The sequence below is a fragment of the Centropristis striata genome, chromosome 13, assembly GCF_030273125.1.
Source record: "Centropristis striata isolate RG_2023a ecotype Rhode Island chromosome 13, C.striata_1.0, whole genome shotgun sequence".
In the NCBI taxonomy this organism is placed as follows: domain Eukaryota; kingdom Metazoa; phylum Chordata; class Actinopteri; order Perciformes; family Serranidae; genus Centropristis; species Centropristis striata.
In genome coordinates, this window is record NC_081529.1 from 9,858,166 (window position 1) to 9,876,613 (window position 18,448).

General features: G+C 40.4%; 1 protein-coding gene across 1 annotated transcript; it reads left to right on the forward strand.

Moving 5' to 3' along the window:
• Positions 1–5,310: 5,310 nt before the first annotated feature.
• Positions 5,311–17,219, forward strand: si:ch211-106h11.3 (CCN family member 1). Its single transcript, XM_059348369.1, has 5 exons — positions 5,311–5,505; positions 8,304–8,517; positions 10,461–10,901; positions 11,388–11,566; positions 16,205–17,219. The coding sequence occupies exons 1-5, from the start codon at positions 5,455–5,457 to the stop codon at positions 16,508–16,510; spliced, it is 1,191 nt and encodes a 396-aa protein (XP_059204352.1). The 5' UTR covers positions 5,311–5,454; the 3' UTR covers positions 16,511–17,219.
• The last annotated feature ends 1,229 nt before the right edge of the window (positions 17,220–18,448 follow it).

Below are 18,448 nucleotides of genomic sequence, written 5' to 3' on the forward strand. Positions count from 1 at the left end.
ATTTTTACTGCTTTATTTGATAGAGACAGATAGAAAGGGGGAGACAGAGGGGAAGACATGCAGCAAAGGGACCTCAGGCCGGATTCGAACCCAGGTCCGCTGCAGCAAGCACACGGCCATGTGGTAAGCGCTCTACCAGTGTGAGCCACCGGGACGCCCCCTCGTATTGTTTCTTGACTTCATCCTTGCGTGTGTTGTATGATCTCTCAAATGTACGTTGCTTTGGATACAAGCATCTGCTAAATTACAGTGTAGATTGTTTATACAGTCTTACTTCTTTTTGCTACCAGTGGAGTCACTCCCTGCTGGCCATTGGAAATGATGCAAGTTAAAGGCACTGGCTTCATTTTTCAGGTCTGGGGTTGCTTCTTGCTCATAAAACAAATATATTTTCCTAATGTATTCATGTATGCTTGTGTCCTCTGAACATGGCAAAATGCACATTTAAAAATCAAGCCACAAGTAATAGCTGACTTTATTTTTAAAGACCAAGACAACAAGCATGGGGAAAGAGTGGGCTATGATCATGGATATACATTTCTATCTATGGATATGACATGGGACACTGGTATCCTGGACATTGTGATTATGTGGTATGCTCCATACTGGAGCAGCCATAACATTTAAATTTAGGATGAGAAAACACTAAAAGATCATAAAAGTTAGACAAAGACAAATTACACCCTTTGTGACACCCCCCTCACTTTATATTTATTTATATGCATATATTATACCTATACTATATATCATATTATATCACACACACACACACACACACACACACACACACACACACACACACAAATATATATAAAAAATTATATATATATATCACATATGTAAATATACATATATGTGTACATATTATATTATTAATATTATTATTATTATTATATGCTGTAATTATACTGGTATTATTATTATAACTATTTTATATTATTATATAACATACCATGTACTTTACTATTATTATATTATTATTATTATATACTATATCTATCTATCTATCTATCTATCTATCTATCTATCTATCTATCTATCTATCTATCTATCTATCTATCTATCTATCTATCTATCTATCTATCTATCTATCTATCAACAGAGACAGAGGAGGGAGCTTCAGGCTGTTACATTCCTCTGATATAATAATGTTAAATAAAACATTTGTTGGAATTCCTTGTGTGTGTTTGTAGGCTGTGCCACAGAAAAAGTTTGAGGAGTGTCGCAGCAGGTGTGGCAGGAGTCCTCCTAAACAAACACTCCACACCTGTCTTCCTCTCCACTTCCACCCCCTAGTGAATAAACACACTCTTTCTCGTAGACACACAAAGCTCTCCTTACCACCTCCTTTCTGTCTTACTCACATTGTGGCAAAGAATCACATGTGAAAAATGAGCTGCTTTTGTTCTACTCCTGTTCTATCTGCTTCCTTGTTTTCTCAGTGCCTAATATTTCCCTGGCTCTGTGCATGTGTGTGGCTTACACCTCCCTCCCTCCCTCTCTCCCAGCCTGTGTGTCCTTTATTTCCACTGACTTGTTTTTGATCTGTTTCTCACCTGTCGTTGCTCGCCTTTTCCCCCCGTCACCCTCTCCCTCCTCCTGCACCTCCAGCCCTTCCTATGACTTTTTAACAGGGAGGTTTTCCAGTGAACTCTTAAAGCAGACTTGTGTCACTTTAACCATTACGAGTTGATGTTTGCTGTCAGCTCAGAATGCAAAGGTCGCCGCGCAGGGTAAGTTCCCAGTGGCAGTGTCTAGTATCCCCAAGAGCTAATGAATGCCTCCACTTTGGTGTGTTGGAAACTCTGCATGTTTGTTTATTATGTCTAGGATGGAAGCCACCGAGACCAAAGTGGAAAAGTCACATTCTTTGATGAGTCAATGGAACTTAATATGAATACAACAACAACATATTTCTCTCTTTGTATATGTGTGTGTGTGTGTGTGTGTGTGTGTGTGTGTGTCGTGAGGGTGGGTGAAAACAAACACACACAAGCTTCAGAGAATTTAATGTTTTTACTGCCTTCATTTTCTCTCTACGTGCTGGGCTTGTTTACCCGGGCCTGTTACATCACCTCCGCACACTGACAGAGAGAAATGGTTTGTGTGGGAAGAGGATGGAAGTTTGGTGAATATGTAATTTTGCTCCCTGTGTAGGCCTCTGTGTGTATGTGAGCACCTTCTGTATACAGTATGCTGTGTGTGATGGTGTGTATTAGCCACAGTTTGTGCCTCAGGTGTTACTATTACAGCTGAGACTGAAAAATAGACACCCAGAGATTTTTTAAAAACCACAAAAGGTCATTTAACAACACTTACAGCTGTTCTGAGGATATTTACAGAATCTTCAAAGACTCTTCTTACCATCTGGAGGTAAAAATATTTCGTATGTTGCGCAATGAAGGATATTATTTACACAATCCTTAAGTTGCATCTGTATTTCCCTTTTTAGGTAGCTGGAAATGACATGCCTTTATACTCTATTTAACAACACGTTGTTATACCTAAATAATAGAATAGGTCTTGCCCGTGACCGAAAAATGACATATGGGGTTGTTCTATTTCACAATTTTAAATATTCGTAGTTCTAAACGCAGAAACTGCTTGGTTACGTTTTGGCAACAAAACTTCTTAGTCAGGTTGAGGAAAAGATCTTGGTTTGGGTTAAAGTAAGTATATTTGATACCACAGTTTACCAGACTACCACCCATTAGTTTGTGGACTTCCATTTTGAAGCCTCAAGTTTGGCCTTTGGAGTCAGCAGGGACCATATTTGGATGATAGGGTGGAGCTGGGAGGGAGGAATTGGCAATAATTTACTAAATGAACATCATGCTGTATCGAAGAAGACTTAAAACTAGCTATTGAGACCATAAACTCATTATGAAAATGTTTACTGAGGTAAAAAAATCAATGGAAAAGGATGAACATTTTTACAGACTTCTATACAAGCAAACCTCTTTAAACAAGCAGTGGAGTCGCCCCCTGCTGGGCGATAGAAAGAATGCAGCTTTCAGGCACTTCTGCTTTAGCTTCATTCAGACAGTAAAGTAATTACTTGACGTACAGTAATGTAGTATGTGACGAAGTACAGAGGTGGTCACGTATTAATGCAGTTTCATATCTTAACTAGAATACCTCAACACTGTTAGAAAAATCTGTTATTCTGTCTCTGTTGATGTAGGTCACTATCTATGCGTGCTTAATTCACTATATGTGTGTGTGTGTGCCCTCCCTGTGCATTGATAGATTAATCATGCAAGCTGCTGTGCTACAATGATCATGTGCTAATATTGTTTTTAAACTATGATTAAACTAAATATTTTTACTTCATCTGCTTAAACGTTCTCTACCCTATTTAGAGTAAGATTCTATCATCACAAAAATATATATTTTATATGGACATTGCAAAATATGTGTCTCCAGTAATATCTCTGCAGGTCATATCAAGGCAGGAGTTTGTGTTTTGAAAGTTTTGTTAACAGGTCAGGTGACAGACATGGTGTGCTGAGCAGAAAGATAACTGTCTTCTCTGCTTGGTGACATGACGTGTCCACGTATGCAATAAACTGACAAATCAGCGGATCGGGAGGAGGCGACTTCTGGAGAGATCTACCTACATTCTTAGAAAACTTTTGTTAGTCTATAAAAAAGGGTTCAGGGAAAGTAGACTGCTTCAGCCTTCATGAACTGACCAGCCTTTGTGTAATCCGGGAAGTGTAGATTGAACCCAGAGACTCTGTAACTGCACATTTCTTGACGTATTGTAATAAAATGAAGTTAAACCGAGAAGTCAGATGTCTCCTGCTCATCATTCCTCATCAAACAATTGGCGCAGAGAAATAGGTGAGGATTTTGTGTTTGTGTAATTTAATTTTAAAGGTTTCCTCAATGTATTTCTCAGCAACACTGACCAGCTGTAAGGGTTTTTAAGTGACCATCGCTGGGTATTTATTTTGCAGAAAATCAGATGATTAGGTCTGTAATGTTATGGTAATACATGAGAGGCAAAAATGGAGCTAGGTGTGTGTTTTTGGAGTGCTGCTTATATGCAAATATGAGTATGCCTCCAAGAGGTGTATGCGGGTAAGTATGTGCATGTCTGTGCAGCACTGAATCCATCATATATATATATATGTGACCATTTAGTTAAGTGCAAGGGGTGGATTAGAGAGAATGAAGGGGGTGACATTTTCCCTAGTGACACAAATCACTACAGGCATGCCTCTGCTTAATGATACATTTTAGGGCAACTGCAAGGGAAAACAACAATTTAACCACCCACAATCCCTCTCACTGAATTTCAACAAGCAGCCCACTGCATGCTCCCATGTCACCGGTGAACACTCTAATGTAACGTTTGTGAGTGCATAGATGTGGGATATGTATTTAACCCTCTCACATAGAGTATCAGTGTGTATGTAAGCCAGCAGCTCAGGTACTGCAGATGGCTGGTTTCCTGTGTGCGTGTCTGCGGGGATGACAGGAAGATTATCCAGGCGGACCTCACCTCCGCTCTTCAATGAAAACCTTAAACCAAATGAACTAAATTCACAAGTGTTTACATCGGTAGCTGTTTTCGCTTGTGTGTGTGTGTGTGTGTGTGTGTGTGTGTGCGTGTGTGTGCGTGTGTGTAAAGAGAGGTAGCCTGGGAACCTCTGAGTAGGTAAAAGGGATGTGGGGGCTAAAGACAGGATATGGAGGGAGGAAAAGAGAGTGATGAATTGCACGGAAGATTATCATAATCATTTTCAACATCACCATCACTCAATCATAAGCAGCTCCAAGAAACACTCTGCTCTCCTTGTATATGTATTTTATCTGTCTAAAAGTATTTTTATAAAGTGGGGGGAAGGAAATTCCTAGTTGTTTTCCATGGCTGCTCCTGGTATTAATGTAGCACAGACTAGCAGCTGAGTATATTTATTTTACTTTTCACAAAGCAGCAGCCGGACAGAGGTATGCGTGTGAAAAGAACTTTAAAGCATCGAAAATATTATTTTCGCTCAAACATAAATAAATAAACACCCAGAAGCCAGGTCCTCTTTGGAATGTAGTAATTCTGAATTTTTATGAATGACTGCATTCATTCTTGGCCACGCCCCCTGCCCAAACCTCCGCTCTCCGTGCTGGAGCTCAAGGCCCCGCCCCCTCCCCTCCCTGTCGGGATACCTTGGCCGCGCGCCTGCCTCCTAATTGGTTAAAGGAGGTCTGGGGTGGGCGTGGCCGCCATAAAAAGCACGGGGCTGATATAAAACAAGCCTCAAACTTTGATCGATGAAAGTTTACAAGTGATGGAGGAGATTTAAGGAGCATCGTGCATGTCGGATTTAATCTTTGTGGACAAAAGCTATTGTTTCTGAGCCGGTGAAGGATTTATTTTTCTGTCATATAAATTGTTTTTGTTGTTTTTTGTTGTTTTAATTTTTTCTTCTATGTGAATCAGCCGACAGCATGGGGATACTGCTATTATTTGCTGTCTTGCAAGTGGTGACAGTGGGCTTGGTAAGTGCATGAAGTTTATTTTGTGTCACTGTGTGTAAACACTGAGGAATAAAGACTCACGTGCCTCTACTCTACAGCTCGTGCGGATTTGATCTGCAGTGGTCGGGTTACATTGAGTCCAGTACTACAGGATTGACTTTCAAAATAATGGTCGAATTAAATCCCACAGTTCAGCTGAACACACGTTATGAATAATGCACCTACAATATACTATATTTATCCAGTGTTTGATTGTAAGTTTTGGAGAATCTGTTGGTTTCCAACTTGAGGTTCGGGGACCACCAGAGGACTTAGAGAGATGTCTCAGGGGGTCCTCAGCAAAATGAGCATCAGGACAGTTATAGTAGTGATGAAAACTTAGTGCAATATAACAACGCTACAGTAAAATACCTCAAACATACCTCAGCACTTTATTAAACTGGTCACATAGTAATTATCCAACACGCTTTAGTGATTGCTCAATGCTCAATGTTCCCCGGACGAATACTTAATTTTGAAAAAAAAAATGTTTTTGCATGCTTTGTCTGTGCTGTTTTGTGTTTTCTCTGTATTCTCAACATCATTGTAAATGAGGGGTTGCCCTCAATGATTCCTCATAAATGATTCATTGATGATTCATTTATTGAAATGATTCAATAAATGAAAATAAAAATAAAAAGTCACTGAAAATGCCACCCAAGTACAAATATGTAAGAATGATTAACAAATGTACAAAGAGTACTGTTAATTAATAGAAAGTGTTATTCAATAACATTATTAGATTATTATTACTGATGCATTGTTTACTGATGGTGTTGGCCAAGGTTGAGCTGACTTTATCTGGGTAGTACGTCCCAAATTCACAAAAAGTTGGGACACCGTGATAACTAAATGAAATCTTTGCAACCTAACCAGATGAATACAGTACAAAGACAAAATTTTATCTATTCTGTTTTTATTTGTTTTACGGAGCATCCCAACTTTTTTTGGGAATCAGAGTTGCATAATGCAATAATGTCAGTGGTGGAAGAAGTACTGAGATCGTTTACTTAAGTAAAAGTAGCAATGCAACAATATGAAGATACTCCATTACAAGTGAAGTCCTGCATTCAAAAACGTGCTGAAGTAAAAGTACAAAAAGTATATTGCGAAAATGTACTTATAAAAAAAAAGCCCAATTGACCCATCACAGACATATTGGCACATATGTTGTCTGTTATACACCGATATGAAAACTTTTTTTCACAGAATATATAATGCAGAAAATGTTGCTTGGGATGATTGCTGGTGAAATGATGTTAGGTGTTTATTATATATATATATATATATATATATATATATATATATATGTTCTTTATTTAAATGTCAGCAATTGACTGACACTCAACATACAGTGCTTATTTAGCTATTTACTTTAATTTCATTTATTTTTTATTTTCTTCCGAGTACCTTTACATAGTCATATTGATGCAAAATCCACATATTTTCACTCCATCTAGTTATTGGTGAATTTTTCACTCTCAAATCAGTATAATTCTCAAAAATATAATATAAACAAAAACATACTACTCTTCATGAAAACAGAGTTAACTTATATTACAATTTAGCTATAGTTTTGGGTAGTCTGATCTATAACAATGCTATTGGAGGGTCATTTTAAGATGATGAAATATTTCATATAAAAAATTATCTGAAAAGTAACTATAATTGGGAAATAAATGTAATGAGGTAAATAACTGGGTACACTATTTCCTTCTAAAATGTAGAAGAGTATAACTGCAATGTAGCATCAAATGAAAATACTTGAGAAACTACTCAAGTACCTCAAATTGTACTTAAGTAAATGTACTTAGTTACTTTCCACCATTGAATAATACATCATGTATTACGTGTAAAGTAACTAAAGCTGTAAAATTAAATCAAATGGAGTAAAAAGTAGAATATCTCCCTGTGAAAAAAGTGAGTAGATTGAGTAGATGTACTTAGTTACATCCCATCTCTGCCTGTTTCTACCTCTGTATTTACAGGTTAGACAAATCTAAATATAAAGTGCTGACACATGGTGTTTGTTAGAGAAAACTTTAACAAATCACCTTTTCACAAAGTAGCTTCTATCTCTCTGTGGGTCCAAAATTACACTACCGTAATATTACCCAACAGTTATCAAATGGAGATAAAAATACACTTAAGGTCAATATGAACTCACTGCACACTATTAATATGATATGACTTTAGATTAGGGGACGTTCCAGCGACCAGGCTATACCCAACGGTACTGCTAAAAGTAGAAAGCTATTGTCCCTGCATTGTGTAATGTCATATCCTTCATACTGACACGGGACCCACAGCTGAACCAGTGACAGCAGCACACTGGGACCTGGCCCGGGTTTAGACAGAGTCAGGAAGGGATCCCTTGAGGTGATCAGTCACACTGGCAGCTCTCTGTGATCCCAATACCTGCTGGGAGTTGTTGGAGTGACTGTGATGTGTGTGTGGTGAGAGAGAGGGGGCGTGAAACAAAAGATGTAGGAGCAGGGGGGTGGGGTGGGGGGATTTTGGGTCAGTGAACGCACCTTTCATCCCCGTTCGGCTGGCGAATGCCAAGCGGAAGGCGACAGAGGGTTACAGATATCCCTGTGGGGCTCAGGACAGTGGCGGGTATTCAGTGAATGTTTAAGCCTCACACACTTTGAGGAATTTCTGTGATGTGTGTAACGTGAGTCAAACTATTGTCCTTCTTGGTTCCAGTTCCTTCAAAATGTACTGTATGAAGTCAGTATTCAGGTTGACTAAAATGCACACTATGTTCCTTCCTGTAGGTGACCGCTGGCTGTCCAGTGGTGTGTGAGTGTCCTGCGGGGCCCCCGTCCTGTCCTCCAGGGGTCAGCTCGGTTCCGGATGGCTGCGGCTGCTGCAAGGTGTGTGCTGCGCAGCTCAACCAGGACTGCCACGAAGGACGGCCCTGCGACCACCATAAAGGCCTGGAGTGCAACTATGGCAATGATGTGGGCCGTACCCATGGCATCTGCAGGGGTATGTACCACAGAGGGCTGGAGTAGAGAGGGGAGGGGTCAGACGCAGGGGTTTTTGGGTTGAGATTGGGCATTGAGTTTGGGGTTTAGCTCGGGGTTGAGTGAGGGAATGTGTAACTTCAGGGTGGGGAATCTGGCTTCCGAGCCAAGCGGCTGGAGTTTCTCTTTGATAGGGGCTTCGGGTTTGAAGCCCGTGCCACGTTTCAAAAACAGAGCACCTTCATGAGCTGCGACTGAAACCTGGCCAACTCGGGGATTTATATAAGTAGTTCAGTGTGTACACAAACAGCCCCATGAAACACACAAACACACATGCATGCACAGTGGTATTTTTATGTGTGTTTATTTGGGTGTTTCTATATAAAGGGGGGGTATCCGGGGTGTTGCATAGGGAGTCCCACTCAGGGAGCGAAGGGTAAGGACATTGTAAACAAGTCAAAATTCCTTTCTGATCCAAGAATAGAGCTTGCTTCATAAATGTGGAGATAGTGTGTCTGTCACTCTCTCCATGCAGATCAAAGATTCGAGCCACTTCCTGTTTCTTCGTTCTTTCTGTCACTGAGTTTTCTTTGGGTCAAGAATGTTTGATGAAGGGGTATCACTGTATATTAACTTGATTTAACCAGGTAAAAGTCCAGCAGTGTGTCCAGACTTCTTTGACTGGGGTTGCCCAAGTGGGGCACTGACTGATACAGGGGTGGCACACATCAGAATAACATTATTGAACTACTTTACTTTCTAACATTACAGTATTTTACGGTTTTGTACATTCCTGTGTTTAAAATTGTAATTTAGGATAAACATACCAACTAATCACAACAGTGGCAGCATACAAATGTGGCATAAAGCTTCCATACTTTGTTCTTTGAGTCCTCAATAACAATTTGTGGCACCAAACAAATTCAAAAACATAGTCAGGAGTTATATAAAGTACCAACATAATCCAGACGAATAAGCCTAGAGTCTCACTTCAGTCAGATTTCAGGCCCTAAAAGAGTTTTCCAAGAGTCACCAAGAGGGAAGTACAAACATTGTTACAACAATCGACACAAACAGACAAATTTAACTGTCACACAGTGCAAATCTGCAAATACCCTATTCCAGTTAAAATGCAATAAAAGAAAGAAAATGCATAAAAGTAAAAAGAAGAAGTGTATAACACATTGACCAGGAGTGACATGCTTTTTTCCCCCTATCCTTTAATATATCATGTTATTGATGTATTGTGATATCAAAGGTGCCATATAAAAAAATAAAAAAATCAGATTTCCATGTCTTCTTTTATTATAAAACAGGTCTAGGTGCTACATAAATATTGTGAACGTATCAAAACGCTCAATCAGAAATGCACAAAGCCCATATTCAGAAACTGTACCTTTAATAAGCCGTCAGGACTTCTGTAAGGGTGTGATGTCACAATTATGTAGATAGAAAGTGCCGCTAGAATGTCATTACAGTCATTCTGGCTGCAAAGATGGTTTACATGTTTTATGTTTAAAAAAAATAAATTATTTTTCTCATATTGTCTGTCTTAATATACCTGTATTTACGCTCGGTTGTAGCAACTGCCTTCTTAAGACTCCTCTTCTGAAAGGGACTAATCTGCTCTGATAAGTTAGTGTTTCTGGGTCTTCCTCATCGGTGTTATTGGTGTATCTGCATCATCATTGCAGCCGGGGAATGACTGTCACAGCACTGTAGCTGCACTTTTTGCACATATATATATAATTTGGTTATGACATCACAACTGATTTGTCTGATTGTGTCTGCATTGAGTGTTTTGTAACTTTTGCAGTATTTATAGAGCACTTAGACCCATTTGATAATCAAAAAAGGCATGGAAATTTGACGCAGTAATATTGTAAATTATTTTATGAGAATCTGATATCTTAAAGCTGTTTTTGTTCTTCAACGTATTTTCTTTCTTTACTTCCTTTCTCTCAGCAAAGGCAGAGGGCCGATCCTGCGAATACAACGGGCGGATTTATCAAAATGGCGAGAATTTCCGCGCTGGCTGCAAGCACCAGTGCACCTGCATCGATGGAGCAGTGGGCTGTGTTCCCCTTTGCCCCAGCCACGTGCCCCTGGCGTCCCCTGCCTGTCCCGCTCCACAGCTGGTCAAGGTGCCAGGCCAGTGCTGCCTCACCATCGACTGCCATAAGGGGACCACGGTGGTGCCCCCGGTGCACCGTCGACCACAGCCTCCAGCCTACCCACCTTACCCATTCATCCCCTACCCGGCCTACCCCTTCCCCAAGCCTTATCCGAAACCTTACCGGAAGCTGTACCCCTACAAACCCAAAAAGGAGAAGGACACCCTGGGCAACGAGCTGGTGGAGGTGGGGCGCAAGTGGGACAAGCCACGTGGAAACAAGCACCTGGCGGGTAAGAGAGGGTGCCGCCATGTCGCCTCAGAGTGCCGTCTGTTTCCTCTACGCAGTAAAGCATCATGTTTATGTTTTAGCCATTTTAGCCCCCTGACGCACAAACGGCCTCACTGTGAGCCTTTTCCTCTGCATCTATGTGTGTGTGTGTGTGTGTGTGTGTGTGTGTCAGCATTTATGTGAGGCTTGTTTTCCACTGGCTCCTTGCACACCAGAGGTGCTCTCTCTCTCTCACACTGCTCTCACACAGCACATACCTCTGTCACCCAGCTTTCCCCTCTCTGTAATCACCCTCTCTATGCGTCAGTGTTGCCTGTTCACTGAATGAGGCCAGTGTGCTTTGCATCTTTGGACCTCTCCTTCTCCCTCTCTCTCCCACTGGCCCTTTTTCCCCCGGCCGTACTTTTGCTGATCTCGCCTCTCTTTTTCTGACCTCTCCATATTTTTGCATTGTCCTCTCACACGTCCTCTGTCTCATCTCTCCTAGCCTGGAGGCAGGTGGGAGATCAGTGCGTGGTTCAGACTACTTCCTGGTCCCAGTGTTCCCGGAGCTGCGGGATGGGCGTCTCCTCTCGTGTTACCAATGACAATGCCCGGTGTAAGCTGATCAAGGAGACGCGTCTGTGCAACATTCGGCCCTGCAGCTCCATGTCTATCCCTGTCAAGGTGAGGAATGTGAGTGGTGCTTTTAAGATTTGGATTGATTGCAGTTCTGACCGCGACCATGCAGTCCAGCTACCATGCTAAATAGATTCAGGAAAGTATTGCTTTCAAGAGGTCAGATTGGTATTAATATCATGGCATTTATACAGACCCCCCACCCCTGAATTTCTATGAAGCTGGAGCCCTTTCTGGTCCATTCGGTCTATTCACGGTTCTGTTGCTGTGTGGGAAACATCCTCAGCAGGACAACGACAGAGCAGATTTAGACCACGTTTCCTGTGTGCAGCTTCAGTTCATGACCTGATTATGAATCCTACTTCTTTCTTGGTAAGACTGGCCCTGTGTAGCAGCCCAACTGGTTAAGGTTAGGCATTGACCATGAGTGGTTATGGCTAGGAGAGCCCATTGATTGAATGAATGAGGTACCTGTACCATGTGCAGGCATGGACACTAAGCTATAATCGCTTGAATGCTATGCAGGACAGATATGCCAAGAAAAGGAGTGGGATTCATAATACCTTGTAAATTAAAGTGATTCAAAATTATTTGATCAGTTCAATTTTTCAGAAGTACTCTACTTTTTTAGCGTGACTTCAGTGAGAAGATTGATACCACTCTCCAGTCTGGTAATACCAATTACCAATCGATTTCTGAAGTCATTTTCCATGTTTTCACTACAAACCTTTAGCTTTTTGCATGCCATTTCATGCAACAGCAATATTAGAATCTCAGTATAAAGAGCAATAAAGTCCCCAAATGGAGGAAGATGGGGTCTTAACCCCATTTTGTCCCTTTGGAAACTAAATATCAGGGTTGACTCAAACCCATGATGTTTTCCTAAACATAACCAAGTAGTTCTGTTTGAATTCACAACATTAACCTTGTGTTTAAACTGTGACCGCCCATATGTATTAGACTGGATACCAGACACAAATATGTAAAATTTTGCTTGTTAAAATAATATAAAATAAAATAATGAAGCTTAAAGTATATAAAGTATAAATGATCACCAAATTATGCGCGAGACCTTCTTAGTCAACTAAATTCCAAGTTATAACTACAAATTTTACATTTCGTTTTCAATTTATCAATGTTATTTTTTGGCAAGTAGATGTAAATTTAGCCCAAGGACAACAGGAAGCTTACGCAACATGCAAAATGTTGCTATTCACACTCTTTCCCATATCACACTACACTCTCATATCTGTATGGTAAATAAAAAGCTACAGCAAGCAGCAGGTTAGCTTAGCTTGCATGCAGTGGTGGAAAGTATTCAGATCTCTCACTTCAGTAAAAGTACTAATACCACACTGTGAAATTACTCCACTCCAAGTAAAAGTCCTGCATTCAAAACTTACTGAAGTAAAAGTACAAAAGTATCAGCATTAAAATGTACTTAAATTATCCGAAAAAGTACTCGTTATGCAGAATGAACCCACTCAGATTGTTATTTTTATTTGAAAAGACAGGGCTTATTTTCACTACTTAATATACTTGTATGTGGTTTTATTGGGGGAAAAAAAGTCTAATTACTTTAAATGTATCATGTTTTTTATGTTAAATCTCAATCTGAAAAGTAACTAAAGCTGTCAGCTAAATGTAGTGGAGTAAAAAGTACAATATTTGCCTCAAAATGTAGTGAAGTAGAAGTATAAAGTTACATAAAATGCAAATACTTGAGTAAAGTACAAGTATCTCAAAATTTCTCTTATTTGACAAAACAATTCGTGATTTAATTTAATTTTGTGGACAGCAAATGCAGTTAAACAGCTAAATTGCAATATTGTATCACAATCGCAAAATGCTTAAAATCGCAATAATATCGTATCGTGACTCAAGTATCGGGATAAAATCGTATTTTTTTGTGGCGCCTCTGGTGATTCACACCTCTAATTGTTACTGTGAACTTCAAAAGTTTTCCTTTTCAGTAGCTGAAAATCACTGCAGCTCAAATGTATAAATAACACAACAATAAAATGTTTTACATCAATGCCGGAAGATCCCAGAGACAAAGGAAAAACACCTCCCCTGGTGTGTCTGTGGGTGTTTGGAGCTCTCCCACACTGAACCTGCGACACTGTCAGCTGCACTCACTGGCTCTCTGCTTTGTGATTTAAAGAGCACTTGATTCACCCACTCTGTTGCTCTCTCACATTTCATACACAACACTCTCAGAAACATTCTCGCCATGAGCCACTCATGAGGCTGATGGCTTGTTATGCACCTGTTTCCCTGTGCTCTCCCAATGTTTGCAGAGCCTCTGTGGGTGTTAATGTGTATCAGTGTCGATCCTTAACTATCGCTGGCATGCTCCTCTCTCCGCCACTCATCGCTTGTTCTGACCTTTATTTTGTTTTTCCCTGCCTCTGTACTTAACTGCATTAACTCTGTTTTTATGTCTCCGAGCTTGAGTAATGAGTTATTTCATTTGGCTGTGCTGTATGACAGTTTGGGTTCTCAGCACACGGTTATGTGATCCTATAAAGCTTTCACTGGAAAACAGTGTTCAACCTCTACACTGAATAAAAGGTGTGTCTAAAAACAAGATAAAAACATTAAATCTCTTGCTGCATGGACAGATAATTTCACTTGACAAGATTTCTTAAATTAAGATTGTTAAATCTAGAAATAAGCATGTTGTACACTGAAAATTACAAAGTTATCAAAAACAACTACAAAAAGACAAAAAATAACTACAAAGAGATGCAAAATGACCACAAAAAGGGACAAAACAAACCACAAAGAGACAAAAATTACTCCAAAAAATACAAAACAAGTACAAAGTTATCAAAAACAACTACAAACAGACAACAAATAACTAAAAAGAGATGCAAAATGACCACAAAAAGGGACAAAACAACCACAAAGAGACACAAAACGACTACAAAAAATACAAAACAACTACAATAGCGACATAACAACCACAAAGAGACAAAAAATTACTACAAAAAATACAAAACAACTACAAAGTAATCAAAAACAAGTTTTTTTTATCTTGCTAAGAAACAAATAATTGTCAGTGCACTCTGCTCGGGCCAGTTCATCGCTGCTTGCAGCTTTAATTTATCTTGTTTTAAGAGTTAATTTCTTATTTTAAGCGTACAACATGCTTATTTCTAGATTTAATCTTAATTTAAGAAATCTTGTCGAGTGAAATTATCCATCCATGCAGCAAGATCATTTCCCTCAGATTTATTTTTTAGACACACCTTTTTTGCAGTGCACGGTTATGTGATCCTATAAAGCTTTCACTGGTGAACAGTGTTCAACCTCTACAGAGTAGTTAGCATCACAGCTGCACCAAAGAGATGCCAGCAGCTAACACCAGGATGGCAATACTGGTTACTTAGTTCACCACTGACCGACATATTTAAACCACGTTGGGTTGCCTTGGAGTTGTGTAAATACTCTGGACCCAACAGGATGAATCCTACTACTCATATTAGCCTATTAGCAACATCAACCTGCTAGCAGGGCCATTATGCATCTTTCTGTGGTCATTTTGTGTCACTTTTTTAGCTGTTATAGTTATTTATTTGGTATGTGCTCATTTTGCATCTCTTTGTAGTTATTTTTTGTCTTTTTGTAGTTGTTTTTGATAACTTTGCAATTGTTTTTAATTTTTTGTAGTAATTTTTGGTCTTTTTGTGGTTGTTATGTCGCTATTGTAGTTGTTTTGTATTTTTGTAGTAATTTTGTGTGTCTTTGTGGTTGTTTTGTCTCTTTTCGTAGTCCTTTATCTCTGTGTATAGATTTGTGCTTTTTGTGGTCGTTTGGCCCGCTTTGTAGTTGTTTGTTTCTTTGTGGTGCTTTTGAATTTACTAGTATAGTTTTGTATCTAATTGTAGTCGTTAAGAGTCTCTTCTTGGTTATTTTTTGTCTTTTTGTAGTTTTTTTTTGATCACTTTGTAGTTGTTTTGTATTCTTTTTAGTCATTTTGCGTCCCTTTGTGGTTGTTTAATTCCATTTTGTAATTGTTTGTGTCCGTATGTTTGTGTCTTTATGGTCATTTTTTGTCCCCTGTAATTGTTTAATTTTAAGGGTATTTGTTGTTTGCGGTTATTTTGCCCCTTTTTTGCAGTTTTGTATCTCTTTGTAGTCATTTTGTATCTCTTTGTGGTCGCTTTGCCGCTTGTGATAGACATGAGTCTCTTGTGCCTCCTTGCAGCTGTTAAGCACACTGCAAAAAAGGTGTTTCTAAAAATCTAAATCTGAGATAAATTAAAGCTGCGAACAGCGATGAATTGGCCAGAGCCAAAACTTTAGATTTGGAAGTGTTAGATAATTTATTTATTTTAAGAGTTAATTTCTTATTTTAAGCGTTCACCATGCTTATTTCTAGATTTAACAATCTTAATTTAAGAAATCTTGTCAAGTGAAATTATCTGTCCATGCAGCAAGATCATTTCCCTCAGATTTAGTGTTTTTATCTTGTTTTTAGACACACCTTTTTTGCAGTGCAGCATTTTATGTCGTCGTGTTATGTTTCTTTGTGGTCACTTTATGTCTGACATTTTGTAGGTGAAGACCAGGGGTACCACTGACAGAAATCAATCTGTGGCTGGCATGGCTGTAGACTCTTGCCTCTAGTGAAACTTTCACTGAAAAACTGAGCTCCCTCTCTCTTTTCTCCTTCCACAGAAAGGGAGGAAGTGCTCTCGTACCCATAAGGCCCCTGAACCTCACCGCCTGTCCTACGCTGGCTGCAGGAGCACTCGCCTGTACAGGCCCAACTACTGCGGCGTGTGTCGGGACGGCCGTTGCTGCTCCCCCCGTCGTACACGCACCGCCAGCGTGACCTTCGCCTGCCCTGATGGGGAACGCTTCAACAGGTCCGTCATGTTCATCCAGTCCTGCAAGTGCAGCGACGAGTGCAACCACCTCAACGAGGCCGCCATGCCTCCACAGCGATGGCTCTACGGAGACACACACAAGTTCATCGACTAGTGGCACCACCCCCCCCAACCTACATTCCCTCACAAAAAAAGACATTAACTCCCCCATAGTGGTCCCCATTATAGAATAGCTGTCCTTAGTGTATCTATGAGTAGACGCAAGCGAGGTGAACACATCAAAACGTCTTTTCTGGAAGAATATTTGGGGAGGAATGGGGAGAAGAAAGTGAGCAGCCCCTGCTTTAGTGTAGATAAAAAGTTGATTGTGGCCCGGCCAGACTTCTACAGACCGAAACAAAATCTTTATGGAAAACATGGAAGCAATCAGCCACCAATGTCCCCTGAACTCTGAGACTTGTTGGGGACACTGAAGCAAGAGCTGACACACGAGCAAAACTGTTGGTTTCTTTTGTTGACGGTTACTTAGCTACAGGTCTGACTAGCCAATAGAAAGCTGGTCATATATGAAACCTGTCAACACACTCCAATGACTAAACCAAACGAAGACTCGTGGAGAAGACTTGACAGCTAAAAACTGGAAGATGGAGGAGCATCTCGGATGTTCTTACAGGAGTGTGGCTTGTGTCTTTTTATGGTATTTATTCACTGGTATTTATTGTTGAGACAGACATGATGACACAGTGGCCTGCCACCAGGGAAGGCGGAGCTGCTATGTTTGGAGCATCAGCGTGGCTGAACGGGGATCTGAGAGGGACAAAACAGCTGAGAGCTGTCACAGAAGGACTCCCACAGATCTGGGCTTGACCCCCCCGAGGTCTCATCAGAGGTCAGGGCGGTCAGAGAGACAAATCTAATGATGGATGATGAAGGCTGCAGGAGAAGAGGAGGTATGTACGAGAAAAAAGTTGAACCTGACGGGTTGAGGCTTTGTGCGCATTAGCGGGGAATATGTCAAAGGTTGTTTACACAGCTGGACTCATCCCCTGCCTTGCCTCCACAAGAAGATGAGACATTTAGCAAGCACCAGAAGAACAAGCCTGGGATTCTGGCGCCGAGACGTCGACCGCCTAATTCTGTGCAAATTACAATCCTGACTCTGAGGGGCGGCGGGACAAAATCAGCCTCTCTCTGGTTTGCTATAAAAATAAAGTTAGAAAAACTGCGTGTACTGAGGTAAACATGTAATTTGTGACTGGTGGGTGGAACCGCTCTGGTGCCCAATTCGGCCTGTAATCGAGCAGCATGCCAGCTCACTGGAACAATAACTCTTCATGGGTAAGCGTCTGTTTGTGAGAAATGCTGTTGTCACTTCACATCACAGTCAGGGGCAGAGAAGAGCTTTATGGCCCTGCAGAGGACGGGGCAATAAAAATCTACTCCGAAGGACATTTTTCGAGGACAGGAATTCATCATTATAGTCATTTTTGTGGCCAAAACCCTAAACGACGATTAAAGAACGCAGGCATCTCATTTGACTGTGACTTGGGTTCAAGTTCACGCACCTTACGACAGCCTTGATTCAAGACCTTTTATCTCATGCGAAGGTAATACAGAGGGACTGATTTTATCATTTTAAATGGGTGGTTCTAAAATATTTGAAGCACCATTTTATTATTTCAAAAAATGTGTTTTCTCTTGTGCCATAAGATAGTGGCTTAGACATGTTTTCTATGAAACTGGAAAAAAATGTTTCTCCAATCTCTCGGCTACAGTAGGCTTTCTTAGTTCAGAGACTCTGCTGCCTGGAAGCCTGATAACCTTGTTCAGGGGTTTAAACTTTACAGGTGATTTTAAAAAAACTGTTTGGTAATTGTTTGCCATTGCTGTTTGTAGATGCTGTGGTTTTGGTACTGTATGTCTAGTTTTGTTACAGGACACTATAGAGCAGCTATGTACAGATGCATTGTTACCTTCTTTGTAGTTCTATCTGCTGTATAAGGGCCAATCCTTTTACCCAGTTATACTGAAGTAGTCCATGTATATTTTAGCACTGAACAAAGCAGGGTTCAGATCCTTTATGAGCATTAAG

Excerpts from the sequence above, each read along its gene's own strand:
- si:ch211-106h11.3 (XM_059348369.1), top strand. The coding sequence starts at position 5,455 with ATGGGGATACTGCTATTATTTGCTGTCTTGCAAGTGGTGACAGTGGGC. Across the intron at positions 8,518-10,460 it reads TACCCATGGCATCTGCAGGG|CAAAGGCAGAGGGCCGATCC; the intron begins GTATGTACCACA and ends CCTTTCTCTCAG. Across the intron at positions 11,567-16,204 it reads CCATGTCTATCCCTGTCAAG|AAAGGGAGGAAGTGCTCTCG; the intron begins GTGAGGAATGTG and ends CTCCTTCCACAG.